The 24,757-nt window shown below is 42.0% G+C and overlaps 2 protein-coding genes and 1 long non-coding RNA gene across 7 annotated transcripts in view; 1 reads left to right on the top strand and 2 right to left on the bottom strand.

Moving 5' to 3' along the window:
- Window positions 1–11,748: 11,748 nt before the first annotated feature.
- On the bottom strand, window positions 11,749–19,696 carry nr2f2 (nuclear receptor subfamily 2, group F, member 2). Of its 3 annotated transcripts, none has more exons than XM_049723732.1 (3): window positions 19,601–19,696; window positions 15,405–15,932; window positions 11,749–14,004 (listed from the first exon to the last, which is right to left on the bottom strand). In XM_049723732.1, the coding sequence occupies exons 1-3, from the start codon at window positions 19,638–19,640 to the stop codon at window positions 13,730–13,732; spliced, it is 843 nt and encodes a 280-aa protein (XP_049579689.1). In that variant the 5' UTR covers window positions 19,641–19,696; the 3' UTR covers window positions 11,749–13,729. The 3 variants fall into 3 exon arrangements, with proteins under 3 accessions (XP_049579689.1, XP_049579687.1, XP_049579688.1); XM_049723730.2 differs by lacking the exon at window positions 19,601–19,696 and adding an exon at window positions 16,504–17,708 and having other exon boundaries at window positions 15,405–15,950; XM_049723731.2 differs by lacking the exon at window positions 19,601–19,696 and adding an exon at window positions 16,504–17,704.
- On the top strand, window positions 19,252–22,710 carry LOC125970966 (uncharacterized). Its single transcript, XR_007482311.1, has 2 exons — window positions 19,252–19,388; window positions 21,161–22,710. It is a non-coding gene; the product is annotated as an uncharacterized lncRNA (long non-coding RNA).
- alkbh3 (alkB homolog 3, alpha-ketoglutarate dependent dioxygenase) overlaps window positions 19,512–24,757 on the bottom strand; it is a 132,294-nt gene continuing 127,048 nt past the window's right edge. For all 3 annotated transcript variants that reach the window (XR_007482301.2, XR_007482299.2, XR_007482300.2), the window contains one exon: window positions 19,512–19,696. The gene's annotated coding sequence lies outside the window, so the exon portion shown is untranslated. The remainder of the gene's footprint in view (window positions 19,697–24,757) is intronic.

Below are 24,757 nucleotides of genomic sequence, written 5' to 3' on the forward strand. Positions count from 1 at the left end.
CTCTAACCCTAACCTCTAACCCTAGCACTAACCCTAGCTCCAGTTCTAAGCCTAGCTCTAACCCTAGCTCCAGCTCTAACCCTAGCTCTAAACCTAGCTCTAACCCTAGCTCTAAACCTAGCCCCAGCTCTAACCCTAGGCCTAAACCTAAGCCTAGCCTCAGCTCTAACCCTAGCCTAACCCGAAGCTTAAGGGAGGTGTTATATGGTGTAGCACAGTGTTTCCCAACCACTGTGCCGCGGCACACTGGTGTGCCGTGAGAGACGTTCAGCTGTGCCGTGGGACTGTCCAATATTAATTACGGAGCGCATTGTAAACAGGATCGCCAAACCACTGGTCAGTTCGCGCAAGGCCTGGTCAGCCACTTGCTAATCGTGCATGTGTGGAGAATCTTGAGATTTCATATTGTGTCGATATGATTGTATTGCATCGGCACATATATAGGAATAGGACTCTACGTGTTTCGTTGTAATATAACTGATTTTAATATAGGAGCTTAACAGATTTTTGTTGGCGGTGCGCCGCGAGATTTTTTCCAATGAAAAGGTGTGCCATGAATGAAAAAAGGTTGGGAAACACTGGTGTAGCACACGAGCAACTGTGTTGCAAATTCACTTTGATGAAAGTTTTCAGGCCACACTGAGATTCGAACTCTTGTCGCCTGGGTGAGAGCCCAGAGCACTAACCGCTACGCTATGGAAGCCTCGTGGTTTAATGGGGTAGCCCACAGGCGAACAGGTGAGTGGTCCCCAACCTGCACCTACCTTAATAATAATTAATAATAAAAGTACATTTCTAACCAGCAATCTAATGTGAAATTGCAGTAGATATACATACACATTGTCATATAAAGCAGTTAACCAAATGTCTGATATTTATGTTTTAATTGGCGAATATAAAAACAAGGAATAAAACACCAGACAAGTTTGAACATAAATGTTTATTAAAAACAATAATATTAAAAGTACATTTCAAACCAGCAATCCAATGTGAAATTGCAGAAATCCAATGTGAAATTGCAGTAGATATATTGCATAACAATATTTAGGCGTATATATGCATACACGTTATTTTAAAAACCCTACCATTTTAGTGTTTACCAGGTATGTGGCCTTGTGTTGGACTGTCAGTCCTTACCAGCTCAGTGGCCCAAGAGGAGAGTGTCCGCCCTGAGATTGGTAGGTCGTGGTTTCAAACCCCGGCCGAGTCATACCGGTGACTCTAACAACGGTACCCATTTCTTCCCTGCTTGGCACTCAGTGTAAGGGGTTGAGTGGGGCTCCACTGCTGCTCACGATCTTTTAATTTATAAAATCAAGATTAGCCAAAGAGAAGCATTATCTCCCCGTTTTTGCATAACGGACTATTTTCCTTAAATTTTGCGAGGTTGGGAGGGGGGCAACTTCACGCAGGTAACGGCGCATCCCTTCATGCAATCAAGTTAGCCGTTAGCTTGGAGAAAACGTGCACCAAAGAAGTGCTGTTTCACTGAGTGCTTCTTTCTTTCCTTGGCAAATCCTAAATCGACATTCTGGCTTACATAGTTCACGCCAGGAGGGAGACGCCACACGTTCACTGACTGATCCGTTGATGCACGGGAAGGAAGGCAGTTCCCCCATTGACTCGTTCGCGAACGGGAAAGTCAGGATTCGTTCCCTCGCTGATCCGTTCTCGCGATTAACTGGAAATGAGAAACGCTCACTCAATGATTCGTTGGAGAACGGGAAATGCAATTCACGACTCGTTCGTGAACAGGAAGTTAAGTCATTTTCTTCTTCGTTTTGTTTTACGGCGAGGTGGCACCAGTTTCAATGGGCATTACCGACATCTACTGGTTGAAATCATATGAACTGAAAAAAGAACGAATCGTTCACTCTCGTTCACTGAAAAGATTCGTTCTTTTGAACCCATCGTTCACTCACGAGCCAACACTACACTGAACATGAAATGATCCACTCCCCTCAGATCCCATTTAAGAGAGGGCTCAGCACATTTTGAAAGTGTCAATTTTTTTTCGTCTCTTCAAGTGTGGCTGGAATGTTTGAATTCCAGCATTAAAGTGCGGCGCCCGCTGAGTTAAATTACGATGTCGGGGGGTGCGGGTGGGAGTAATCAATAAGAATACACGAGGGCGCCGTGTAGCGCGTCTGCTCCGAGCAGCGGGGACGCCGCCGCCCCTTAGCCTGTCCCCCAGCAGGTTAGATAAATATGATATTGAAACGGGGGCACACTGGATTATATGATATCAATGTGGAATCAGCTAAGTGCTATTACACTCTCCTGGCCCACTGTGAGTACTATTGACAAGGCTGGCTTTGAACGCCGCTCCCTTTACTCACCTCGGTCCACCTTCCCCCCCTGCCCCTCCCCCCTGTGGCTGTTCAAGCGCCACAGCGGGACTGAGATCTTCAGATGGATTTACACTGTATGTCCAAGTGCCCAATTCCCATTTGCATTTTTTCAATCTGTCTCCATATACATTTCAAGTGGGACGTTTCCTATATGGATGTGATCGCACACAAATGTACTTCAACGCGGATGTAAACAGTTAATGGATGGAGCGTTTAGTTGGCCTGATCAAATCATATTTGGACTTCAGAGTGAGCCTGTAGCCTGATCAATTCATATTTTCAGAATAATCTACAGCAGGGGTGTAAAACTCTGGTCCGTGGGCCAAACGACAAATATGAGTTTGACACCTTCGATCTACAGCATTGGTTGAATGGATTTCATCTAACGCTAGACTTTGCCTACCAATTAGCCGGCGTGCAGCTAGCTCACCGTTGCACATACAGTAACCTCATAGCGCTCTATTGATTGACTTTGGTGACAGTGGGAGGAGGCGGGTGAAACCTAAAAGGCCATTATCGGCGTCCTCTTCAGATGGACCCAATAGGGCCTTTCTGGCAGGTCGCAACCTCGCCTGGCCTTTGTGTAAGCAAACCCCCCCTTCCATAACGTCATTATCACGCTTCTGTTAAATGACACTCGGGGTCAAGAAAGATGCTCCACGTCGAGGTCTCACATGTGAATAATCTTGCCGCCAAATGTCATGCAACTGCTTCATCTCCATGTCGCCAAATATGTCAGATGAAAAGCATTAGAGGTCACGTCTTGCCTAAAACTCACTCAGTAGCGCCCCCTGGAAAGTTAAAAAAGAAATAAGAGCACTGTTAGAATTTTTTTTCGTAGATTCTACATCAAAATTAATTTATTTTGATTTGTTTATTATTTGATTTATTTTTTTGTTTCATGGCTGTCACAAGCTCATTAGCATAAAGGTCAGAGTCGAGCATCCTGATTAAAGTTTGGCGCCTTCGCCGTCTCTTAGCAACGCTACATTTCACCGCGCGCTCCTTGTGGCCACTTATCTCTTGCTCTCGTCTATAATGAAATGCCAACCAGCTCGCCGAGGAGTCGACAAGTGCGTGCGTGGTCTTGCTGCCAATCAGTACGGACGTCCTCGCATGTTGTGCTTGTAAAGAAAAAGTGTCCCTAAAAAAAAAAAAAAAAAATGAGTAAAACCAACAGGTAATTGGAGACACCTGCAAAACTAAGGGGAAGGACGGAGGAGTGCAAATGTGGCCAGCAATTTAAAAAAACAAAAAAGGGAGGGGGTGAGGGGGGTTAAAACAATAAAAAGATTTGCTATTTTGAGAAAAATGAGGGTCTGCCAGAAAGAAAGGATAGCTTCAGTTGACAACAACAACACTTGGAGCTCAAGTCATCATCCATCCCATAATTAGCCCCCCCCAGGATGAGGATGATGACTTCCATCATTTTCCTCTTAAAGTAGAGGTCAAAGGTTCAACTCGGACACATTTAGCACATTGTCAGCACATCAGCAGATTCTCTTCTGCACCGCCTGTGCTTTGCTAGTGGAAAAATGTTCATGCTTTTCACCATGTTGTGTTTTTATTCAATATGTCAAAATGTTATTTATACTAAAGTATGGTGTACATTTTGTATTTTTAATATTATTTAATTTATTTTATATTGACTAGCATTGTTTTTATTTCTCTATATTTTTCTTTCCATTTTTTTTTCACTTTGGATGGACTTCATAAGCTTTTTTTTTTTTTTGCCGCTCCCTGCTTAAAATGTCAGCCAAGGTCTAATGATTGTCTTTTTAATTGCGACCCGATCCGCCCCTCGGTGTGTTCTCCGTGTGAAAGTCCACCCACGCAAATTGTTGGCCATAACAAACCTTTTAGTGAACCTTATTGACTGCGGTGGTCGTGGGGAGGAACAGAAAGGGGGCGAGGTCAGCGGTGCAGATGAGTGGCCGATCATGAGTGGCAATAAGACAGGTGTTGTCATGTGACTCCTTCCTGCTGCTTCATTTAATCCATGCCAAACCTGCACGTGCCTCGTGAATGTTATGTAAGAAATAGAATATTATCATAATTTGGTTAGCACGTCCACCGCACAGTTAAGATTGTGCGGGTTCGATTCCAACTGGATTACTTAGAATGAAATTTGATGTGACTATTTTATTTCATGATTATCAAAGACAAAGAAATGGGGGAAAGAAAAATCTACTTTGTCCCAAAAGTCACTATATGCTCTTCCCTGTTTGTGTTTTGTTTTCAGACAGCATTTGACAGATGAGGTTTTTGAAAGAACTTGGCCATGGTTCACCAACTAACATTGCAGCAAAATGGCGGCCGGCAAGACGTTTTTCTGTCGGTTGATTCAGTTGGAGTGAGGTTTTAAAAAGATTCCTAGCCGTCACATTGTTCCAACACAGTGTTACTACCACCACTGATGAAAACCCAAACTCCCGGAGCCGGCAGGCAGGCGTGTGCACAAAGCCACAGAAAGTCTTCTCTATTCACTGTGCTGCACTGAAACTCAGCAATTAACAAAAGTTGTATTCTGCCGAGGCTTTACCCGTACAGATTCATCAGCCCGAGTGTACTCCCTGCAATCATATCAAAAACAGTTTTTTTGTTTGCTATTGTTGGTCAAGCCAAAGGGAGGTCACACTAATAATAGCCGAGGTCAGCGGCGGGAGCCAGCCAGTCTCCTAGTCACAATTCATTAGTGCTCGTGCACAGACAGCGCAACATGGGGAAATGCCAGACCATTGATGATGTCATCAACACATGCCAAAAGTAGGAATAGATATATAAACTGTATAAATACAGTATAGTATATTTGTTTTTTCACCTACCACAATCCATACATCCAAGCTAGCATAGCACGTTTCACAAAGCTGTGTTGCTATGGTTCCTTATATTGTTTATCAATACAATAAATGCTCTTCTTTCAAAATAAAAGCTTGACTATACATGGTCATTTTCAAAATAAATTTTCTTACGTTTGTTATTCACGTTCTTGTTGTCATTACGTGCAGATGAGTGAAGCTGTCGGATGGATAATACGAGCCTTCAATCGCACTTTGTGACACTTCTCCCCCATCCCGGCACGGCGGGGTCACACCAAAATTGAAAGTGACAGTGGGAGCGGCATGTTCAACTGTCTGATCGGACCAAAAGCTGTCATGGCCGAGATCAGAGCTCTCTAACACCACGCGGGCTTTCTTCTCAAAGTCGCAATTTGCTCTGAAAGCTATGCTAAGCTAACCCTATTTAGGTTGGAGCTATGTATTAACAAAAGAAGAATATAATTTACAATTATATACAATCATTTAATCCACCTTGTAACTTAAGACACAGTCTCAGTGATGGCATCAATATCAAACCCTAGTTTGAAACCCTAACCCTTGTTTGAAACCCTAACCCTTGTTTGAAACCCTAATCCCAGTTTGAAACCCTACTTTGAAACGCCAACCTTAGTTTGAAACCCGACATAAATTCTTTTTCCTCTTGGCAATGCTTTTCACTTGGAAGAAAATACAAGCGGCAGGTTTGCCACGTTTGAATACGAGTTGATTCATCGGTCACGTTTGCATGGTTGAAGGCCACGAGTCCTCCTTCACGTCGTCTTCCTTCCGTCCTTCGCTCATCTCTTCTCGAAATGCAGCAGTCTTCACGTGGGTCACATGTGTTTTCTTCTTTCTTTTGGTCTGGAAGCAATCTCGGCCCGCTTGTGACCCCTGACAGCTGCACGTCTGTATTCCTCGCCGGTTCCTCTGGCACTTCATTTACTGCAAAAGCTCTCAGATTCACACCTCTGCAAGTGTTTATTAAGTGCACACACGCATGGCGGAGTGCACCTCAAGGGCTTGGGGAAAGCGTGGCCAGGAAAAACATGCGTGGATGTCACACGGATCGCGTAGGCTGCTTCCAAAATCACTGCTATTGCATTCAAGACACTGAAAAATATTAATCATTGTTACGGAACACATCACTGTTGTGTCTATCTATGTAAGAGGGTACAAACATGAGCTCAAGAGTGGATATAAAGAGTCAAATCAGGTTTTTGTAAGATAGAAAATGAGACCAAATTCTCTCTAAACGTTTTCCACTGTTAAAACGCCAAGCAAATCTTTTCACGTGAGTACATTAAAAAAAAAAAAAAAAATTAAATGATAGTCAGCACACACCAGCCGGTATTACAAGTGACTAAAATAAACTTCAGATGTTCTAGTAGGCTTTTCCTGACTCTTTGAATCATCAGAGGGCTTTAACAAATTAATATCCAATGCATGAAATGTATCATGGAAGAAAAAATTAACCAACATCTTCTCTAATGGCCACCCTTGACCACCACTTTAGCTCCGCCTCTGGATGGTATTAAATGTTTTCAAATGATTTCGCTTGATCTCATTTCTTGTCCTTTGAGGGTGTCTCGACTTTCATGTACACTGGAAACGACTGTATTTGAATGCATCAGTGCTATATCGATCTCCTAAAGACACACAAGATTGTTTTTGGGTGTGTTACCTGCTGGACTGTGATTTGCGCAGCGCGACAGCGGCGGCTGGTTGGCTCCACGCATGCAAGGCAAGAGGGCTCCTATCATTAGATCGGATGGCAAAGTCTTTATGCAAAGTGTTTTGCATAATTACATAGCAAAGCCACGAGAGCCCCCCTCGCATTTGCTGGGTCACAAAACCTGGACAATTGGCGCGTTATTGTCCGCCGCTGCCGCCGTCACACATGCACGATCGTCGGCAACCAGCAAAGAGGAGACAAGACAACAACAACAAAATCAAACCTCGCAGGTTGCTCGTTTTTTGCACGTTTGGGAATTTCAAACAAAAAAAAATCCGATTGAAAAGTTGAAAGTATCATATGGAGGAGTTTTTAATGGCACCTTCTCATGTTTTTAAATTAGTAGCGCAAAAGAAATTGATTTATTTTACAATGCAGTTTGTTGTAACTAACTTCAATTAAAAGATATTCATGGCGTGGGTCTCGTTTTTATGTCAAAAATGCAGATGTAAAATTTACTTTAATTAAAAGAACTATGACATTTTGTGGACAATTTTCTTCGTTACATTGAAATGACTTGAGCAAAACTGTAGTTTGCAGATTTGAAATTGTCATTTCCTTTTAAATCCGAGCATAAATGTGAGCAACAATGACATTTACACGTTCTTATAATTAAAGACATTGTGTTTGCTCCATTTTTAGGTATTTTAAATCAAACATGTTGAAGCTAGCTGACATTTAGAGAGAAAATTGTAAGTGTAATCCAATTTAATTTTATTACATTCGTTATGAGTTTCTTCATTTTTTGCTATCTCTTTAAACAGTTTCAAACAAATGTGCACGGATGATGTTGAAATTTAAAGACGTAAACTTTACTGTGATTTGTTTTCTAATGAACTTCAAAATCCACTGCATTTTTTCCATTCAATGACATTAATGCTGACACAAATATCTTATTTTATTCTTGTTGGAATTAAGGCTTTACGATATATTTTTCTTCATTTGTATTTTTAATATTTAAATTCGGTATATTTTAATTATTTGAGGGAGAATGCACACAGTCCTGACATTAGCAGACGTTATTTTTTAATAAAACAGACAAATGTGGCACGTGGATTAATTTTCCTTGGATTTATCAAATTATACACGTACAGCCATGGTTAAAAGAAACGAAATGCATGAAAAGAATAGAAAATAAACATGTTTTCTAAGCAAGTATTAATTTTGATTAATTAAAAAAATAACAAAATGAAGGCATCAAAACTAGTCGAGATGAACTAAAAATAATTGTCAGCCACTTAACATATTAAATATTGTGTGGATGAATTTTAAATTATGCCAGTCGATTAAATGTAATCTCAGCAGGCCAATTGGCTTTTTTATAATGTTGAATATTTCCCTATAGTTTGAATTACTGGACTAGATTCCGTTTCCCATCATAGTGTCATTTATTAAGATGCATCTGCATGTAATTGTCACATTTATACCATCCATGTAATACTTTAAAATATTACCTCAGTAAATGCGTCTTTTTATTTGTAAATTACTTGGATGGAATAAAAGTGAATTAAAAATGATTTCCTTCGAGTTCTTTGTTTTATAAATTATTTTTTGTTTTTACAAAAGTGGCAAAAATAATTTGGTATATTTATGAATAGAAAAATGAAGATTAAAAAGGAAAGCAAGTGAAAGAGCGGGTGAAAGAGCGAGCTGAGGTGAAAGGTGCTGAAGCGCGCCCTCTGCAGCACGCCACCAGTACTGCACTACCACGCATTCAACCTGCCCTGCATGAGCGCCGCGGTCGCCACTTGCAAGTTATTAGTGCAACGGGGCCCGGCGCCACTCACCGGGTCCTGTGGGGGTCACTCGGCGGCGGGGGGACGAGAAAGGAGGACGAGGGGGGGATGCAGGCAGGGATGGGCGAGTGTATTCTTTCTCCTCCTGTAATGTCATCTCCACAATTGAGCGTACATCATCAGCACATTTACAGGCTCACTATTTAAGTCCTCACAACAATTGATTTTTTTTTTATCACTCATTTTTTTTCTAGGACAATAATAATACATACATTTATGTTTGTTCTATTTTTTTACATGGCAATGGAAGCAAATGAAATGCATTGGACGTTTGGTGTGTGAAGTACATCAAGACTGTGTTTTAAAAGATGAATAAATACTAGGAATTTGATATTTTCTATTATTAAGGTAATTGGTATTTTTCGCATTCATTTTTTTCCATTCCGTCCAGATGACAAGGTAAAAGGCTCCAGAGATTGGATAAATCACGATCATTTTACCACAATAAAAAGAAAAGATAGCCAAACATTTTCTTAACAAACATTTGAAAATAATAACATATTTAGCACATTTGATTTGCACAAAGTGATTTATCAACCAAAAACTGTAAAAACGTTACGTTTTTGCCTTAACACTGAATTATTGTACTGTTTTTCACCTGTAGGTGTGAAGGCGTGGTTTGTTTGTGGTGATAACGACAACGACGATGATGGATTATAATAATAATGTTCACCAAATGACGCCGAAATTAAAGCAACAGATTTTGAGCACAACTCGCTTCGAGACTAATTTGGTTTGGTTTTGACGTCACAAAATTGTACATTGAACGCATCCCGCAGGGCCTCTTCTATCTGAAGGGGTTGAGGACTCTCAAATTGGAGATTTTTGTTTTTTTTCCCGAAATGGGCTGAATCCCACATGTGTTCAAATTCTCCAAACTGGCAATTGGTGTTGTGAAAATCTACAAACAGCTTCAAAATATATGTTGATGATGAAGATGAGTTTTGGTGGTTATTGAATGCGCTATAAATAATGTTTAGTTATGACCAGAACCTGTGCAATACTTGTATTTATTTATTTATTTATTTTTTTATTTTTTTATTTATTTATTTATATATATCTATTTTTTTTGTTTTATGTAGTGGGTGACATGTCACGTGATCTCCAAATTCTGGGGGACAAATCATAAGGACTGGTGATGAACAAATGAATGTGGACTACCCACAAAACGATCATCTATGTTTTAAATTATTTTAAAAATAATTATATTTATTTACTGATTATTTTAAAGTACAATATCTAAATAAAGTTTACGCATTTTTTTCTGTATAACACATGAACATGCCTCCTCAAATCTGGCAAAAATAAAATTACAAAATATTGGCTAAGATAAAGAACCAAAAATATGAACATATTTATGAAGGCTTCCAAATGCTTTAAGGGTCATTCTGAGCACTGGTTGTAAATGCAAGACTTAATAAATAATGCAGTGCTACTGTGCGTGTGCGTGACATTTTAACCAACTATCAGTCTGTATTAATTTGGTTTGGTCTTTTCTCCATCTATTGTAGAAAATAATAAGTGAAACTCAAGGAATTAGAGCGCTTTGCGCAATTTAAATACACCAAAGTGTGGGGGACGCCTTTACAAACACGACCATTTTTGATTGGTTTGCAATCAATGTGCGCGTGTGTTTATTTAGTCTGGATACTACACTGAAAAAAATGGTGTCAATTTTAATTTACAACCATCATCTGGATTTAATTTATTTTTTAATAACATCTACTAAAAAGTAAATCAAGATCCGGATGATTTTATGACAAAAGAAAGTAAAATCAACACCCTTTTCCTCTATTTTATAAACTCCCATTTTTGCACCAACTGTCAATTCCCCCCACACACTTATGTGAACGAGCAACGCTTACAGAAATAATGACGAAATAATTCAAAATTGGTTTTGAAAGTTGATATTGTCATTCGAATACACGAATTATAACTATCTACATTACATCCACTTGCACTATTTAAATGCTACAGTTCTGCCTTAACAAGAAAACAACCCTCCATTTGGAGTGTTTCGTTTTTTACTGAACAATACCAAATATATTTATTGAGCGTGGCGCGTCATGATTTACACCTGTCAGCTATTTTGGCATCGCATGTCGTTCGCTTGAACATAAACTCGTCTCTGCAGCGCAACATTTTCTTCGTCATTTCTTCTCCTACGCGTCTTATGGAGGACGTCATCAGGCGTACCTAATGAAGTGTCCCCAATGCGCAGACGCATCAATTAAGTTTGCAGTTCACAATCTTTTACGAGCACACCCAAAAAGTTTCTCCTTGGGTAAGTGCGAGTTGGTCACTCAGTTCACGAGGTGTGTGCACTTTCGAGCACGACGGGTAGATGGCGATATTTTCTTACATTTATGGCCTGACCTCCACTCAGTGTGTGTGTGCAAATGTACGTCATATGATGGAGAAACTGTTAACAGTAACACATGTTAACATTATGTCACTTAAAAACAGTAACAAGTATAAATTGGGATAATTTGGGGGGCTGATAAAAGTAATAAATATGACTTCCTAATGTGCACTAAACGTAAGAATGTTTAGATTTTGGTTTTTAAATGTAATCAAATGAAAACAAATATCGCCTTACGTATTACGTCACTTACGCGCATGGCCGTGAATGGAATTGACGTGAGAGTGAAAATAATAATCATGGAAATAATAATGATGACGTTGTAATATTCATTCTGTGACCGATCCAAAAACGTCATTTGGTGATTATTTGGTGACGTCATAACGACTATTGCAGATAGTCGATTAATGACGCCGATCATCCAAGTCATCATTAGTAAAGCAAGTACGCATGCGCAACAGAACCGCAGCAGCAGCAGTAGACGTCAAAGTTACACTGCTAATAATGAATAGCCACAAGCACACAAAAACGTCTGGATGCATTTTTTTAGGAGGATTTGTGGTGACTTTTGGGGGAGATGCACTAAAGCTGGACGATTAAAAAGTATAATAAAAAGTGAGGAGGAACGAATCCAAATTCATCCATTCATCACAAAGAAGTGAGAGAGGAATAAAGCCATGAAAAGATATCAAATTCATAAATTATAATTTAATACCAAGAACAAATTTACAGCAGAATGCTCGTTGTACAATAAGCTAACACAAAACAAACGAACGAACGAACGAACGAACGAGAATCGTGTTCAACTATTAGAAACTTTCACGCGCACACACACTCACAGGTATCACTTGCAATGAATTCATCATCATCATGATCATCATTTTAAAAAAAAGTATCTATACGTTATCAATACCCTGCAGTCATATATTTTTTATATATTTATATAAAAAAGGTGGGTTCATAATTACAATCATGTATCATTCTCTGGTCCACGTGTGTGCGTGCGTACAGTGTGTGTGTGTTGTGTGCTCCCGTTATTTTTCTTAATTAATTTTTATACGTGTGTGTGTGTAATTAATTGCTCACGCGCGCGTGCGCGCGCACACACACACAAGCACAGGCACGCACGCACACTGCAAAGCACCCCATAAAAACCTGCTCACCCTGTTTCTAAGTCCTCATATGAAGATGAATTTTCACTTATTTGTGTCTTTTTTGAGTGTGTGTATGTGCGTGTGTGTATGTATGTGTGTCTTTAAATACAAGGGCTTGTGTGTAGTGAACGCACAGATTATATCTATACAACCCCCCCCGCCCTCGAGTCCCTCCACTCACCCAATAAAAAGAAAGAACATTTACATTTATATAGCAAATAGGGTAAAATAGGTTAGCGACCTGTGGCCATGCATTCACAGTCTAAATATACATGAAACCAAACAAAAAAAAAAAAAAAAAGAAAACAAAACCAAAGAAAATGTGGTTGTAATCATAATAATAATTAATATTAATAATAATAATATGTATGTACAGAACTCGTCAGTGCTACCGAGCCGAGCTGAGTCCGACACTCCGTTGGAAAGACGAGCGAAAATGATGGCAACCACACATTTGCTCTGGGCCACACAGAGCTGGTAGAAAAGAAACAAGTTGACCTATATTTACAACAATACTGCCCCACATCGGCATGCTTGCACGGCCGATTCACTCATCTTAAGGGTGCACATCGGGGAGAAAGCACACCATTCCCCCACTTTCACCATGCACGTTGTTGTGGAGAAATCGCGTCATGCTTGTCAGGCACTTAATTCGGACAAAAGGGGATCGTTTGTTTTATTGTTTCGTCATGTAATACTGCTATTAAACGCCACATAGGCTTGGCTTTTAAACTTGGTTGACCTTCCCCAGGAATCACAAGTCGATATAATAATATTCTCAACGAAAGATAAAGGCTGCCAATTGTTCAACGAGGACAAATGATGCAAAATTATTCATAGTGGCTCGTTGGGAACGTAAGTGCGCTTGCAAGCATGAAGCTTCTACAGATGGACCAAAAAAAGTCTCGAACAACTCCTATTGCTGTGGTTTTAATTCCTCTCCTTTTTTCCCCCGTTTGTTTGTACACATTATTCTTCACGTGAATGGAAAAAAAAACACAACCACCTGTGTACAACACAGTCACATATTAAGCCGGTTTGGAACCAGAGGAAAAAAAAGAAAAAAAAATGGAGGAGGAAAGTACAAAACACACACGCACCCACGCACGCACGCACGCACACAGCTATACATTTGGACACAGGACACGTGAATAAAAACAAAATTCCCTTCCTTTTTCGAAACAAAAAAAAAGCACTTAATACTTAATTTCCTCAACAAAATCCCGCGTTTTCCTTTTTTGTTGTTCTTGTTGCTTTCGTTACAAAAAACACTTTTCAGTTCAGTCAGTGGATTCGCGTCTTTTTTTTACGCGGGGGGCGGGGGGGTGAAATGAGGGAGGGAATAATTCACAGTTTTTTTTTTGTCCTTCCAATATTCCTTCAGCGCAAATAAAAAGAAGAAGCAGCTAAAATCATTGAATCGTCACCTCCAGCCAGCAGCCCCTCCCTCCCTCACAACACACACACACACACACACACCGCCACCTGCACCACCATCGTCATCTTGTGTCTTCTTTACTGAATGGACATGTAAGGCCAGTTAAAGCTGCTCCCCGACAGCAACATGTCCCTGATGAGCGTTTCGATGGGGGTCTTACCTACCAGGCGGACGAAAAACAACTGTTCAATGACCGACGAGGAAACGGTGCGCAGCGAGGGCAGGCGCAGCAGCAGCTTGCCGAAGCGGGTGGGCTGGTTGGGGTACTGGCTGCGCACGTACTCCTCCAGGGCGCACTGGGACTTCTCCTGCAGGCTCTCCACGTGGGCCACGTCCGACAAGCCGCACGCGTCTGCGATTGGGGGTGGGGTGGATTTAGGGCGTGGGTGTGGGAAGGGGGGGGGGGGCAAACAAAACAAACAAACTCAATTTTCAACGCAATATGCATGTTTGATGCTTGCAAGGTGCAAGACGAAGAAGTGGGTGTGGGGGTGTTATGGTGGTCTGACCTTTAGGAAAGCCCACCCCACACTCACCACCCCTCCTCACTTCGCATTATCACTGAGTTTACAATCAACTCTTGTTTATGTGGGTAGATTTACTGCAAAAAAAAAATAATAATCGCGCTTTAACCCCCACCCCCCCTCTAAAGTACACGATGGTTGCGCCCATACATTTTCTAGCATTTGATGTCATTGCAGGGCAATCAAATATTTAATTATTAAGCTTGGATTTGTTTTTCTTTGGTAGCAATACACTTTTTAATGAGAGCCCTTCTATGTGCATCTAAATTAATATTGTGGTCTCAATTTCAACCATGTAAGGCGTATAGGGGAAAAAAAATGAATATTTTAGTTTTATATTGAGTAACAAATGTGTTCTACCCAGTTACTTGTAATTTGTGTTATTTTTCTGCAATAAAATTCCAAATGAAATAAAGATCAACGCTGTATAGAAATATTATCTAAAGTTTGTGTAACGCAACAATTGCACGTTACATGTTATTGTTGCTGTAGTCCATAAAAAATAATTGATGAAATATGGAGAGTTTGTATTGACAAACTAATTACTTTTAAGTGTTCTAAATGAATATTTCTTGGGGGCACCACTAAAATGTGAGATTTTTGTTGTTTTGAGCAGTAACAAGAGCCCATCTCCATACTGGATTATTTTAATATCCTTCCCTTTTATATGTAACTATAATGTTTAATGTGCTTTTACTGTGCAACAAAGTTATTTTTAATCCTTCTCATTATTTTAGATAGCAATTAGCCAGGAGTGTTTACATCCAAAACGGGATTTTTTTTTTTTTTTTTAAACTGGGCAACACATGCGTAACCGATTTTTTGTTTTTAAAACACAGTTCCCAAAGAAGAATGACAACAACATAGCTGACCATCAGGACATGCGTGTATATTATTTTTGTGGATCATTACAATTGTCCAATGGAATTGAGAGCACCTTCTTGCATTTGGAGACATTTACACAACCTGACGTAAAAAAAAAAACATTAACATTAAATCTTGACAGCCCCCCAACACGCACACACACTCTGAGCAATATTAGGGTTGTCTTTCTCTCTCTATCATTTTGGCACCCCCTCCCCCAAGTCTGTCTGAGTCCCCCACCACCCCCCACACACATCATTTATATCTGTCAGTGGCCCCAAACAAGACTCGGGGTGACAAATGGCGGAGTAGGAGAGCAAGAAACGTGCTATAATCGCGCTCCACGAGTGGCTCCGGTTCTCACCTGTGGTGAAGAGCACGATGGCCTTGAGGCAGCTGTACTCAGCCGAGTCGACGTGCAGCGCCTTGAGCTTCTCCACCTGCTCCTGGAAGATCCGAATGTGGTCCATGAAGGCCACCACGCGATCCGCCGACATGGGCGAGGCGTGCAGGCCGGCCGCCGCCAGCAGCGGGGCCACATGAAGCGGCATGGAGCACTGCGCGGCGTTCAGCACGAACAGCTCGCTCCACGTCAGCCGCAGCAGGGCCACCTGGTCGGTGATCTGCAGGTCCGGGAAGAAGGGGATATTCCGGGCCCACTCCACGGCGCTGAAGAGCATGCGCGCCGCCAGTTCGCAAATGTTCTCGATGCCCATGATGTTGTTGGGCTGCATGCACTGGCTGCCGTAGCGGGACGTCGGGTAGGGCTCCGCGCGCAGCAGCAGCGAGATATATCCCGAGAGGTACGAGTGGCAGTGCAGCGGGTCCCCGTTGGTCAGCGCGAACTGGCCGTGGTGCGGCTGCGTGGGCGGCACCCGTCCCCTTTGCACGGCTGCAGTAAAAAGAGAGACTACAGATATTGAAGCCTGAATTCTGCACGTCAAGCACCGGCCAAGCGGGTCGGCGGCGATTTCAACGTCAACTGCTTAGCGCCTTGCAAAATGGCAGCAGTAAAACACGTACACGCAGCGGGGAAGGCTGCATGCACAAAGGCGTCGCGTGTGGAACCCTTAACCCATACGCTTGCATTTGGCGAGAATACTCCACGCACACTCGGTAAACAATAGACCTCGAGTGGAAGTGGACGCGCCGCGAGCGTGCCTATTTTTGTAAGCATAGCTGGACATATTCCATGTCCACAGTTATATCCGATCGCGTAAGGTGAGTATATGACAAAAATAGACATAAAACAACAACAATAATAATATCATAAAAAGATCCAGTGGAGTCCCCCCGACTCGAGCGCCGGCACAAGGCGGCATTGAGGCACGCTCCGGCCGGCGACCTCGCGAGGGAGCCCCCGCTGCATCGCACACACGCGCACCGACCGCAACACAAAGCCAAAAGAAGAAGAAAAAAAAAGAATAAAAGAAAAAAGTGAGGTAAACAAAAAGTCCCAATACCTTCCCGTCTCATGCCGACCTTGAGGCATTTTTTGAGGCGGCAGTACTGGCACTGGTTGCGGTGGTGCTGGTCGATGGGACAGTTCCGGTTGGCCCGGCATGTGTACGTCAGGTTCCGCCGCACGCTGCGCTTGAAGAAGCTCTTGCAGCCCTCGCAGGTGAACTGGCCGTAGTGCTTGCCGCTCGACTTGTCCCCGCACACCACGCACTCGATGTGCTGCGGCTGCTTGTCCGGTTGCTGCTGGGCGCCTTGGCCACCACCGGGCGCCGACTGCCCGTTGGGGCCGCCTTGCGCGGGGGTTTGCGGAGCCGGCGGCGCCACTTGCGCGGCCGTCAGCCCCAGCTGGCCCGGCTGCGCGTTGCCCAGCGCCAGCCCGCCTTGGGTCTGCGAGGAGAGGGCGCCCTGAGTGTCCGCCACGTCGTCCTGGGAGCCTCTCCACACTACCATTGCCATATCTGCCTCTCAGTCAACGGGGGGGAAACTTTTTGATCGGCCGTTTTGTCTCTCTTTTGACCTTATTGGAGGGTTGTCGTTCCACGCGCCGACCGGGGTGGTGCTGGTGCTGCTGGTGGTGGTGTGGGGGGTATGTCACCACAGCCGAGGCGCCGCGCTCGACGCTCCGCTCCGGGAATGAGTAGACTCGACGACGACGACGACGGGGAGGAGGCGGAGGAAGAAGACGACGAGTAGGAGGAGGCTGCTTCTCACCAGCGAGGCCGAGTCAAGGGGGTTCCTACTGCCGGCCATCCAGCACCCCCGTCGGCGGGGAAGGTCGGCCGAGTGCCGGGACGAGAGCGAGCAAACAGCATGGACCGGCTTGGCTTTTTGGAGGGAGGAAGAGAAGGAGGAGGAGGACAAGGAGGAGGAGGAGGAGGGTAGGAAAAGGGGGGGCGAGGATGGATGGAGAAGACCGGCGGTCGAATGGGGACCAACAAGCTCCCGGTGCGAGTCTGGAAGAATTCTCTCCACAAAAAAGAAAGAATAAGAAAAATCCGCTTCTCGAGCCAGCAAATGTTGGAGATCTGCGCCTTTTAGAATCCCTCCTCGCGTCTTCGTCTTCTTGTTCTCTTCCGTGCGATGAAAATTATGATTAGAATGTGGTTGAAAAAGGCGAATCAAAGTGTGGAAATATGTTAAAAAGGCGGTCGGGGAGGTTTTTGGCTTAAGACGAGCACGGCTGGCAGAATGCTTTCTCTCTGATCAGCTCGCTGAGCTTCTCTATATAGTGAACTTTGACACGACTGCTGCAACTTAGCACACGTTGCCATGGCGACGCGCTGCCATATAAGGCAGGCGGAGTGTGTGTAGGACCGCCCCCCTTGCTCTCCATTGGCTGCCGGGCCGCGGCTGTGCCACTTGGTGCCGAGCCAAGACGCAGCCGAGGTCGAGCCAGGGCCGCCGGGTCCTAAAAGGAGGCGGGTTTCCAGGAAGAAGGGGCGAAAGGGGTGGGTGGGTGGCTTGGGGGGAGTCGTTTCTTCTCAGGCATACCGTACATGAAAAATATGTCTCATACTGTCTTGGACATCAAAATTAAACACAAATAAAGCAACCGTTGCTCTTTATTTTATTTTTTTTAAATAAATGGAAGGAAACGGGGATGATTATATACTTAATCCAAATGTTAAAAATGAAATAAAATGAAGAAATAAACTTTTATAATTATGAAGTAAAATAAATATATAAAACAATTATAGTAATAGATATTACAATTATCATTTACACACACAGACTACACAGTTGGGTGAACAAAATGAAAAAAAGGATTTTCCCCAATGCCCCATGCATTCACACATAATGCACATTTTAAACTAAAAGAAGAATTATAAATACAGAGAGAGTTTTATGATAAGCTAAGTAGAATTTCTATATATATCTGGCATTCACACACAAGCCTAAACCATTTTTGGCATACAAAATAGTAATTCAAATGCATTCATTAAAAACAATAAAATGGCAAAAAATAAAATCCATAAAATAAATAAAATACGTACAGAAAATACGCTCTGTAACTGGCGAGCAGACCCCAAACAGAGCAGCAATTTCTGCAGCCCCCCGTAAACATGAACGGGATAAGGGGTCCAGAAAGTGCAAGGAAGGATGGATGCAAAACAAAAGTGCTTTTTAATATTACAATCGCACACACTTCAGCTCAATCCGTCTCTCATATGAAAACTGTTCAACTATACGTGTACAATGCTACTTACACGACTGCCCAAGTACAAGTGACAAATAAAAAAAGTCAAAAATGAGGGGTTTCAAGATGCCTGTAAATTGGCACTATTTAAAAAAAATAGCTGCATAATTAGAATTATAAACCAATATGCTCAATAAAATGACACGTTAGGGGAAAATAACCACAAATTTGCTGCTGTTGTCAATAAAGCCCCTCCCTAATATTATTATTAAAAGCCAGGCTATGACCTCATTCATGACCACAGGCTGTGACACTTGAACTCTGGGTGTGTGTGTATGTGTGATTGTCTTCTGCTCCACGCATTGTAGTCCCAGCATAGTGTATGGCTGCCCCCCAGCGTCAGAAAATATATTACATGCAATCCCGCCCGCCCCGCGTTCATTCATCGCCTTGTTGATTGCAAGCGAGGAGCGCGCTGGGTGCAACTCGCACCACAGGCAGCCTGCTTTCAGTCGTCTGCTCGCCGCAGCCTCGGAGCAACTCAAACCAACCACCGCACAGACTGGTGGCCGACTTGGATTAACTCGTATTTCAAAACTGACCGCTTTTCCCCCCCCCCGCATTCTAAAACCAATTATCTGCTCATTAGCGCGACTTTGTCGCTTTTATTTGCAGATTCTACACAAATGGAGGATCTGTAAATAAAATAAACACTTGTATAATTTCGGAGATAGCGTCGCTGCATTTGTGGTAAGTATACATTTTTGCACGCTTTGTGAGGATAATACAAAACTGCTATGTCGTGTTAATTAAAAGCAATAGACTGGAGAGATGTCTGTATTAAAAGTAACGGCTGGAGGATTATTTTTTGCATGCATTTAACCTTCACCTTAAATTATATGTATGACTCAAATGTCTCATTTTGAATCGGGTTTATGTTGTTGTTACGGCAGCACACCTACCAAATGCATACGCTGCGGACTCGTCCGTGGCGGGGTGCATCTTCTCTCCCCTTTAAAATCTTTAATTTAGTCTTGGAGTGAGAGTCAGGCGGGCTTCTTCTCCCCACATGCAAAAGACAAAATAATTAAGGAAAGTTAGAAAAAAAAATCAAAACAAGAACTCGTCGTTTATTGCAAAAGTGTGATGTCTGAGCGTGCAAAAACTTTGCACAGAGCTCCGAGGCAACTCATTTGGAAATTGCATGAAATCAATTTGAAAGGCTTGTCAAGAATTAGGAGGACGACGACGAAGTTTAGATACATCCCCAGCGCCTTTCCTCTCCTTCATACAGCGCGCAAACTGGCAGAAAAAAAGGAGAAAAAAAAAGAAAAAACTGTCGTGAGGGAGGGGGTGCTGGTGGGAGGAGGGGGGAGGGAGGGAGGGAGGGAGGCAGAGGGGAGGGGGGTTGGGGGGGTACCTGTCTGTATACAGGCTTTTATATGTATGGAAAGCATGTATTATGACATATTTAACCACTTATAGCTCATTTAAGAACGCGCATGCGCACTATTAACATAAATGAGGCCATTTAATGGATTTATTGAAACAGAATACAGGATGATATCATAAACAGCCTGCATGATAAGATAGGGGCAATAAAACGTCACTTAAGCATCATAAATATTATTTTTAAAAAATCACAACTGGCATTATCATCAAGTGTATTTGCTACAAAATACTCTAGTCTCGTAATCTTTATAATTTCCAATTATTTGTGAGGTTATAAAAATGAATAACGGGATGCGTGTAAAATGAAAAACGCGAGTTTGGAATGAGAGCAGGATTTTAAATTCATGTATTGTAAGCTAATTCATTTATTGTATTTTATTTATTGCATGTTCATAGCAGGTTGTTACAGTTTACTGTGTGTGATTAGCAGTTGTTTTTCCTTCAGGCGGCATGATGGACACACACACACACACATGCGTATACACAACCACGCACACACATTCGCACACACACTGCTGCACGACATGACGTGTGTATGCACACAACAATCGATTAAGACGAGACAGACAAGAGGATGTCGCCGTGCACTTTATATTTACTGATCACGCGTGCGCGCGCAGACGCACGCGCACACGCGTGATTTTCTCATGTTAGTAGAACAAAGCTCGCACACGCACGCGCGCGCCACAGCACATGACGCGTTGATTGGCAGCAGTGCCGATCGATGCATAAATTGTTTGTATAAAAGATTTTAGTACAAGAGTGATTTAGGGAAAATCGAGTATAAATCTTATATTTTGTTGAATTCTTCTAGTTAGGAATCACAATCAGCAAAAAAAAAAGAAACCTTTAATTAAAATACATTGAATGTATTGAAAGTAAAAATATAAATTTACACGTGGGCAGCTCGTGGTCATCCCTCACAAAATGAAAAATTTGATCATAATAAAACAAATTAATCTTTGCGTCTAATTCAACACCAAGAATTATAAAAGAAGCCAAAAAAGTGAAGAGGAAAGAAAAATGGCAATGGTGTGGGTTGGGGTGGCTTTAATGTTATCTGTGCGCAGATAGCGGAGCGCTGACCCCGGGGGTCCGCAAAGTTCCCGGCCTGATTAACCTCGGCAGAGCGGCGCGGGAGCAAAGGTTAACCGGCCTAATCAACTTCAAGAGAGCGACTCTGTCACATCATCAACTGGGACACTTCCACACACATTCAAAAACGCAGGTAATTTTTTTTTGCACAATCAATTAATTATTATTATTAGTATTATTATTATCAAATCAGAGAATACTGACATTTTCATTTTCTCCTATATGGACTTAAATGCCAATGTACTGTAAATATCAAAACTATGACAATAAACAGATTTTGCCTGCTTTGTCATAATTGATGTTGATGCAAGTGCTGTTTACAAATATGTCATATTTTCTGGACAGTTTATGATGATTATGATACTATACTGTAAACGTAAATCACATTGAACAAAGCGAAGCATTGTTGTCTTTTTAAAGGCAGGATTGCTGGATTAGACGTATTGGAGGTTTTTGTGTGTACCTAATATTCTGGCATGTGCTCATAGTACTACAAATGTAACATTAAATGAGTCCAATTAGGCTTGTGTCATTAATGCTGACATCTCAATTGTGGGTGTGTTTGGTTTTTAAAAATTAAGCAACTTGCGTGTGGCCCCATTCATAAAGTTCCCTCACACACACACACACAACTGCAATGCGTGTGTGCCTTCACAGTCCACATTTGCCAATGACAGACGACAGCGGCAATTTGCACAGATAGAGATCAATTTGTCTCAATGATCACTCTATAGGCCCACTGCCAGGCTGCTTTCAGTCTTGCCTGTTAAAATCAGCAGTTCCAACACTGAATGCACTCAAGCGGGCGTTACAAAGAAGGGAGCTGGAAATGTACTTTTGAAAAACTTTTTAGGAGGGTTAGCGGATGTGGCTCACAGTTCTAAGGTTGTGGGTTTGGATCCGGACTTCCAAAGAAACACATCAGGTTAATTGAAGACCGTTAATCGTGCCGCGTGATTGGCTGGTTTTGGGCGTACTCCTCCTTTGGCCCAAAGTCAGCTGGGATTGGCTCCAGCACATACCTGTGAGGGTAAGTATCAATAAGGACAGCGTGTGAGTATTTTCGCCACCACTAATATAAAGTCCCGGAGAAAAACTGCTGCAGCTTGGAGTGCCCTTGGGTCGAGCTGTGCACACATTTTTCTTCTGATTCTTCTTCGGAGGTGTCGGCTGTCCAGCAGACGGCGTATTGTATGGCGCGTTTGTGCTGTTGTCTAGCGTTGGAGTTGTGTGTCTGTATTGATGAGCGGAGTGTTTTTAATAGTTTATCATTAAAGTATATTCTAGATGTAATATAGTGAAACCTGAGTTATACTTTTCAGATAGATTTGTGACTTATATATTCATTCTGGACATCAGATACATTTTTATAATGTAAAGATTGTTTTATTTATTCTATCTAAATTATTTGATTATTCAGATGAGTTATTTTTTTTAATTATTTGAGTGTTTATTTTTAACTTTATTTGTGGCATTTTCAAAAATCATGCATTTTAGTTTGCTGAAATAAAATTTCAAAATAAAAGATCCTGTCTGTTATTCTGCAAATTCTGCATGTAAGCGCTCAAAATGTGCCAATCAAATACACCCGATTTTCTTCAGCCCAAAATGGCCGCTTCAAACCAAAATGGCCGATTTCTTGCTCAATTTTGTGTGCGAGTCCTTAAACCCTTTTTGTGAGTTCCATGCCGTTCGAGATTTCCACCAAATTTTGTCTCCACTGCTTAAACTGATGTCGGTAGCTTATTCTTTTCAGCTTTCCAGGGGGCGCTACTGAGTGAGTTCTAATTCACCTGAAACCACGCTTGCAAAAATTGGTGACTCCTCAGGCATTCACAGCCCTCGAGTAATTCTTAGGAAGAATAACAAACGATTATAACACGGCCCTAAACACGAGATGATGAAATAACAAAAAATGTCCGCATGAACGAGCAGGCAGTAAACGGTGGCGGTGGAATAGCGGCGCAGAAAGGCGAGCGTCTGACTGGATGATGACATTATAAACGAGTGTAATGTTCACAACAGCAGCAGCGGCAGCAGCAGCAGGCAGAGGACGAGGCGCCCCGAGGCCAAAGCATGAAAGCGAGGGCGGCCGCACAATGTGGTGTGATAGAGCTGAGAACACTCGGCGGGCTTGTGATGCAAAGTATCAAAAGGAGTTTTTTTTTTTTTTTTTTTTTCTCCACATGACGGAAAAAAGAGCTGCGGGCACTGGCGGCGTAAGGGAGCTTGGAAATTGTTTTGCTATTGTGACTACGTTGTGATTATCTACCGACGTGCACGTGGAGAGATATATGTGATAAATGTCTGGTTGTGGTAGGTGAGTCTTTGAGAAGAAGTCCCACAAGTCTCAAGAAGTCATGCCTGAAGAGACACAAAGTCTGCCATTTTGGTTCAAAGCGGCCATTTTAGGGTTGTCAGGTGATGATTTTGGAGATATGAGCAGTTGTGATTTTCTACGTGAACGTCTGGGAAACAAACGTTTCCTAAGTTTTCCAACAAAAACCTAAATAGATTGAACATTCCAAATCAGACAACATCAAATCTGTAAGAGTTTGTGTTTGGCAACATGAATGAGCCATGCTATCTACGTAGCCACCTTGGCTAACGTTATGTTGAAGGCTACAAATAGGATCAAATCCAAATTAAAAAGTGACGATTTTAAAGATATTCTGAAAATGGCGGGCGGGGTTTGTGGAAACAGCCAAGACATTTTTTTCTCTGGAAGGAAATTCCACGGTTCCTACAGACCCCGAGCCGTAAGACACAATCACAAGACAACAAGCTTGCGGCAACCTGAAAGGTCAGCGAGTATCACTTTCACTCGTAAGACGAAGACTTAAAAAGCATGGCGTCAACAGGTCAAGTGGCCACCACAGCGACTCGCTTGACACCGTCTTGCCTTACACACCAGAGTCAATGGAAAAACTAAAACAGAAACATCTGAATTATAAATAAAGGTATTTTGTATTTTAATGAACACTTAAGGTAATGATAACATCGTTTTACGTTGTTTGAATAATATTTTGGGGAAGCAAATATGAAGAGTTATAGGGCCGTTGAGCCATGTGATTACTCTTTGCCAATCAGAAATGAGATCACACTGATGAAAACTTTATAATGCAATATTATGAATAATAATAAATGAACTGAAAATCGAATAAGGATGTTTCAACTAATTTGTGATTTTCCAATTTTCCCAACAATATATTCGTGATTTTTCCTTCTTAAATTTGGTTGATTGATTTATTGATGATTATTTAACTTCTATCAAATAAACAGATTAATTTTAGAAAATTTTGGGAAATGAAAATGATTTTAATCCATTCAAAGAAATGCTGAAAAAAGTAAGAAAAAAATGTAATTTCATTGACAAGAATGACTTATATTCAGGATTTAGCTAACTAAGGTGTACACAGGTGTGATCAGTTTCTTTAACCCCGCCCCCAAAAACCTTTTTATTTCCAGATGTGACTGCTCACCATGTTTAGCGTCTATTTTTTTATCAAACAAAAAGAGAATAATTGTCCAGTAATAGCTTATGAAATGCATACTTGCATCTAAAGAGAAAT

This window comes from Syngnathus scovelli, chromosome 6, assembly GCF_024217435.2.
Source record: "Syngnathus scovelli strain Florida chromosome 6, RoL_Ssco_1.2, whole genome shotgun sequence".
Taxonomy (NCBI): domain Eukaryota; kingdom Metazoa; phylum Chordata; class Actinopteri; order Syngnathiformes; family Syngnathidae; genus Syngnathus; species Syngnathus scovelli.

Excerpts from the sequence above, each read along its gene's own strand:
- nr2f2 (XM_049723730.2), bottom strand. The coding sequence starts at position 16,957 with ATGGCAATGGTAGTGTGGAGAGGCTCCCAGGACGACGTGGCGGACACT. Across the intron at positions 15,951-16,503 it reads GGTCGGCATGAGACGGGAAG|TCTCTCTTTTTACTGCAGCC; the intron begins GTATTGGGACTT and ends CAATATCTGTAG. Across the intron at positions 14,005-15,404 it reads CATCGTGCTCTTCACCACAG|ACGCGTGCGGCTTGTCGGAC; the intron begins GTGAGAACCGGA and ends CCCCAATCGCAG.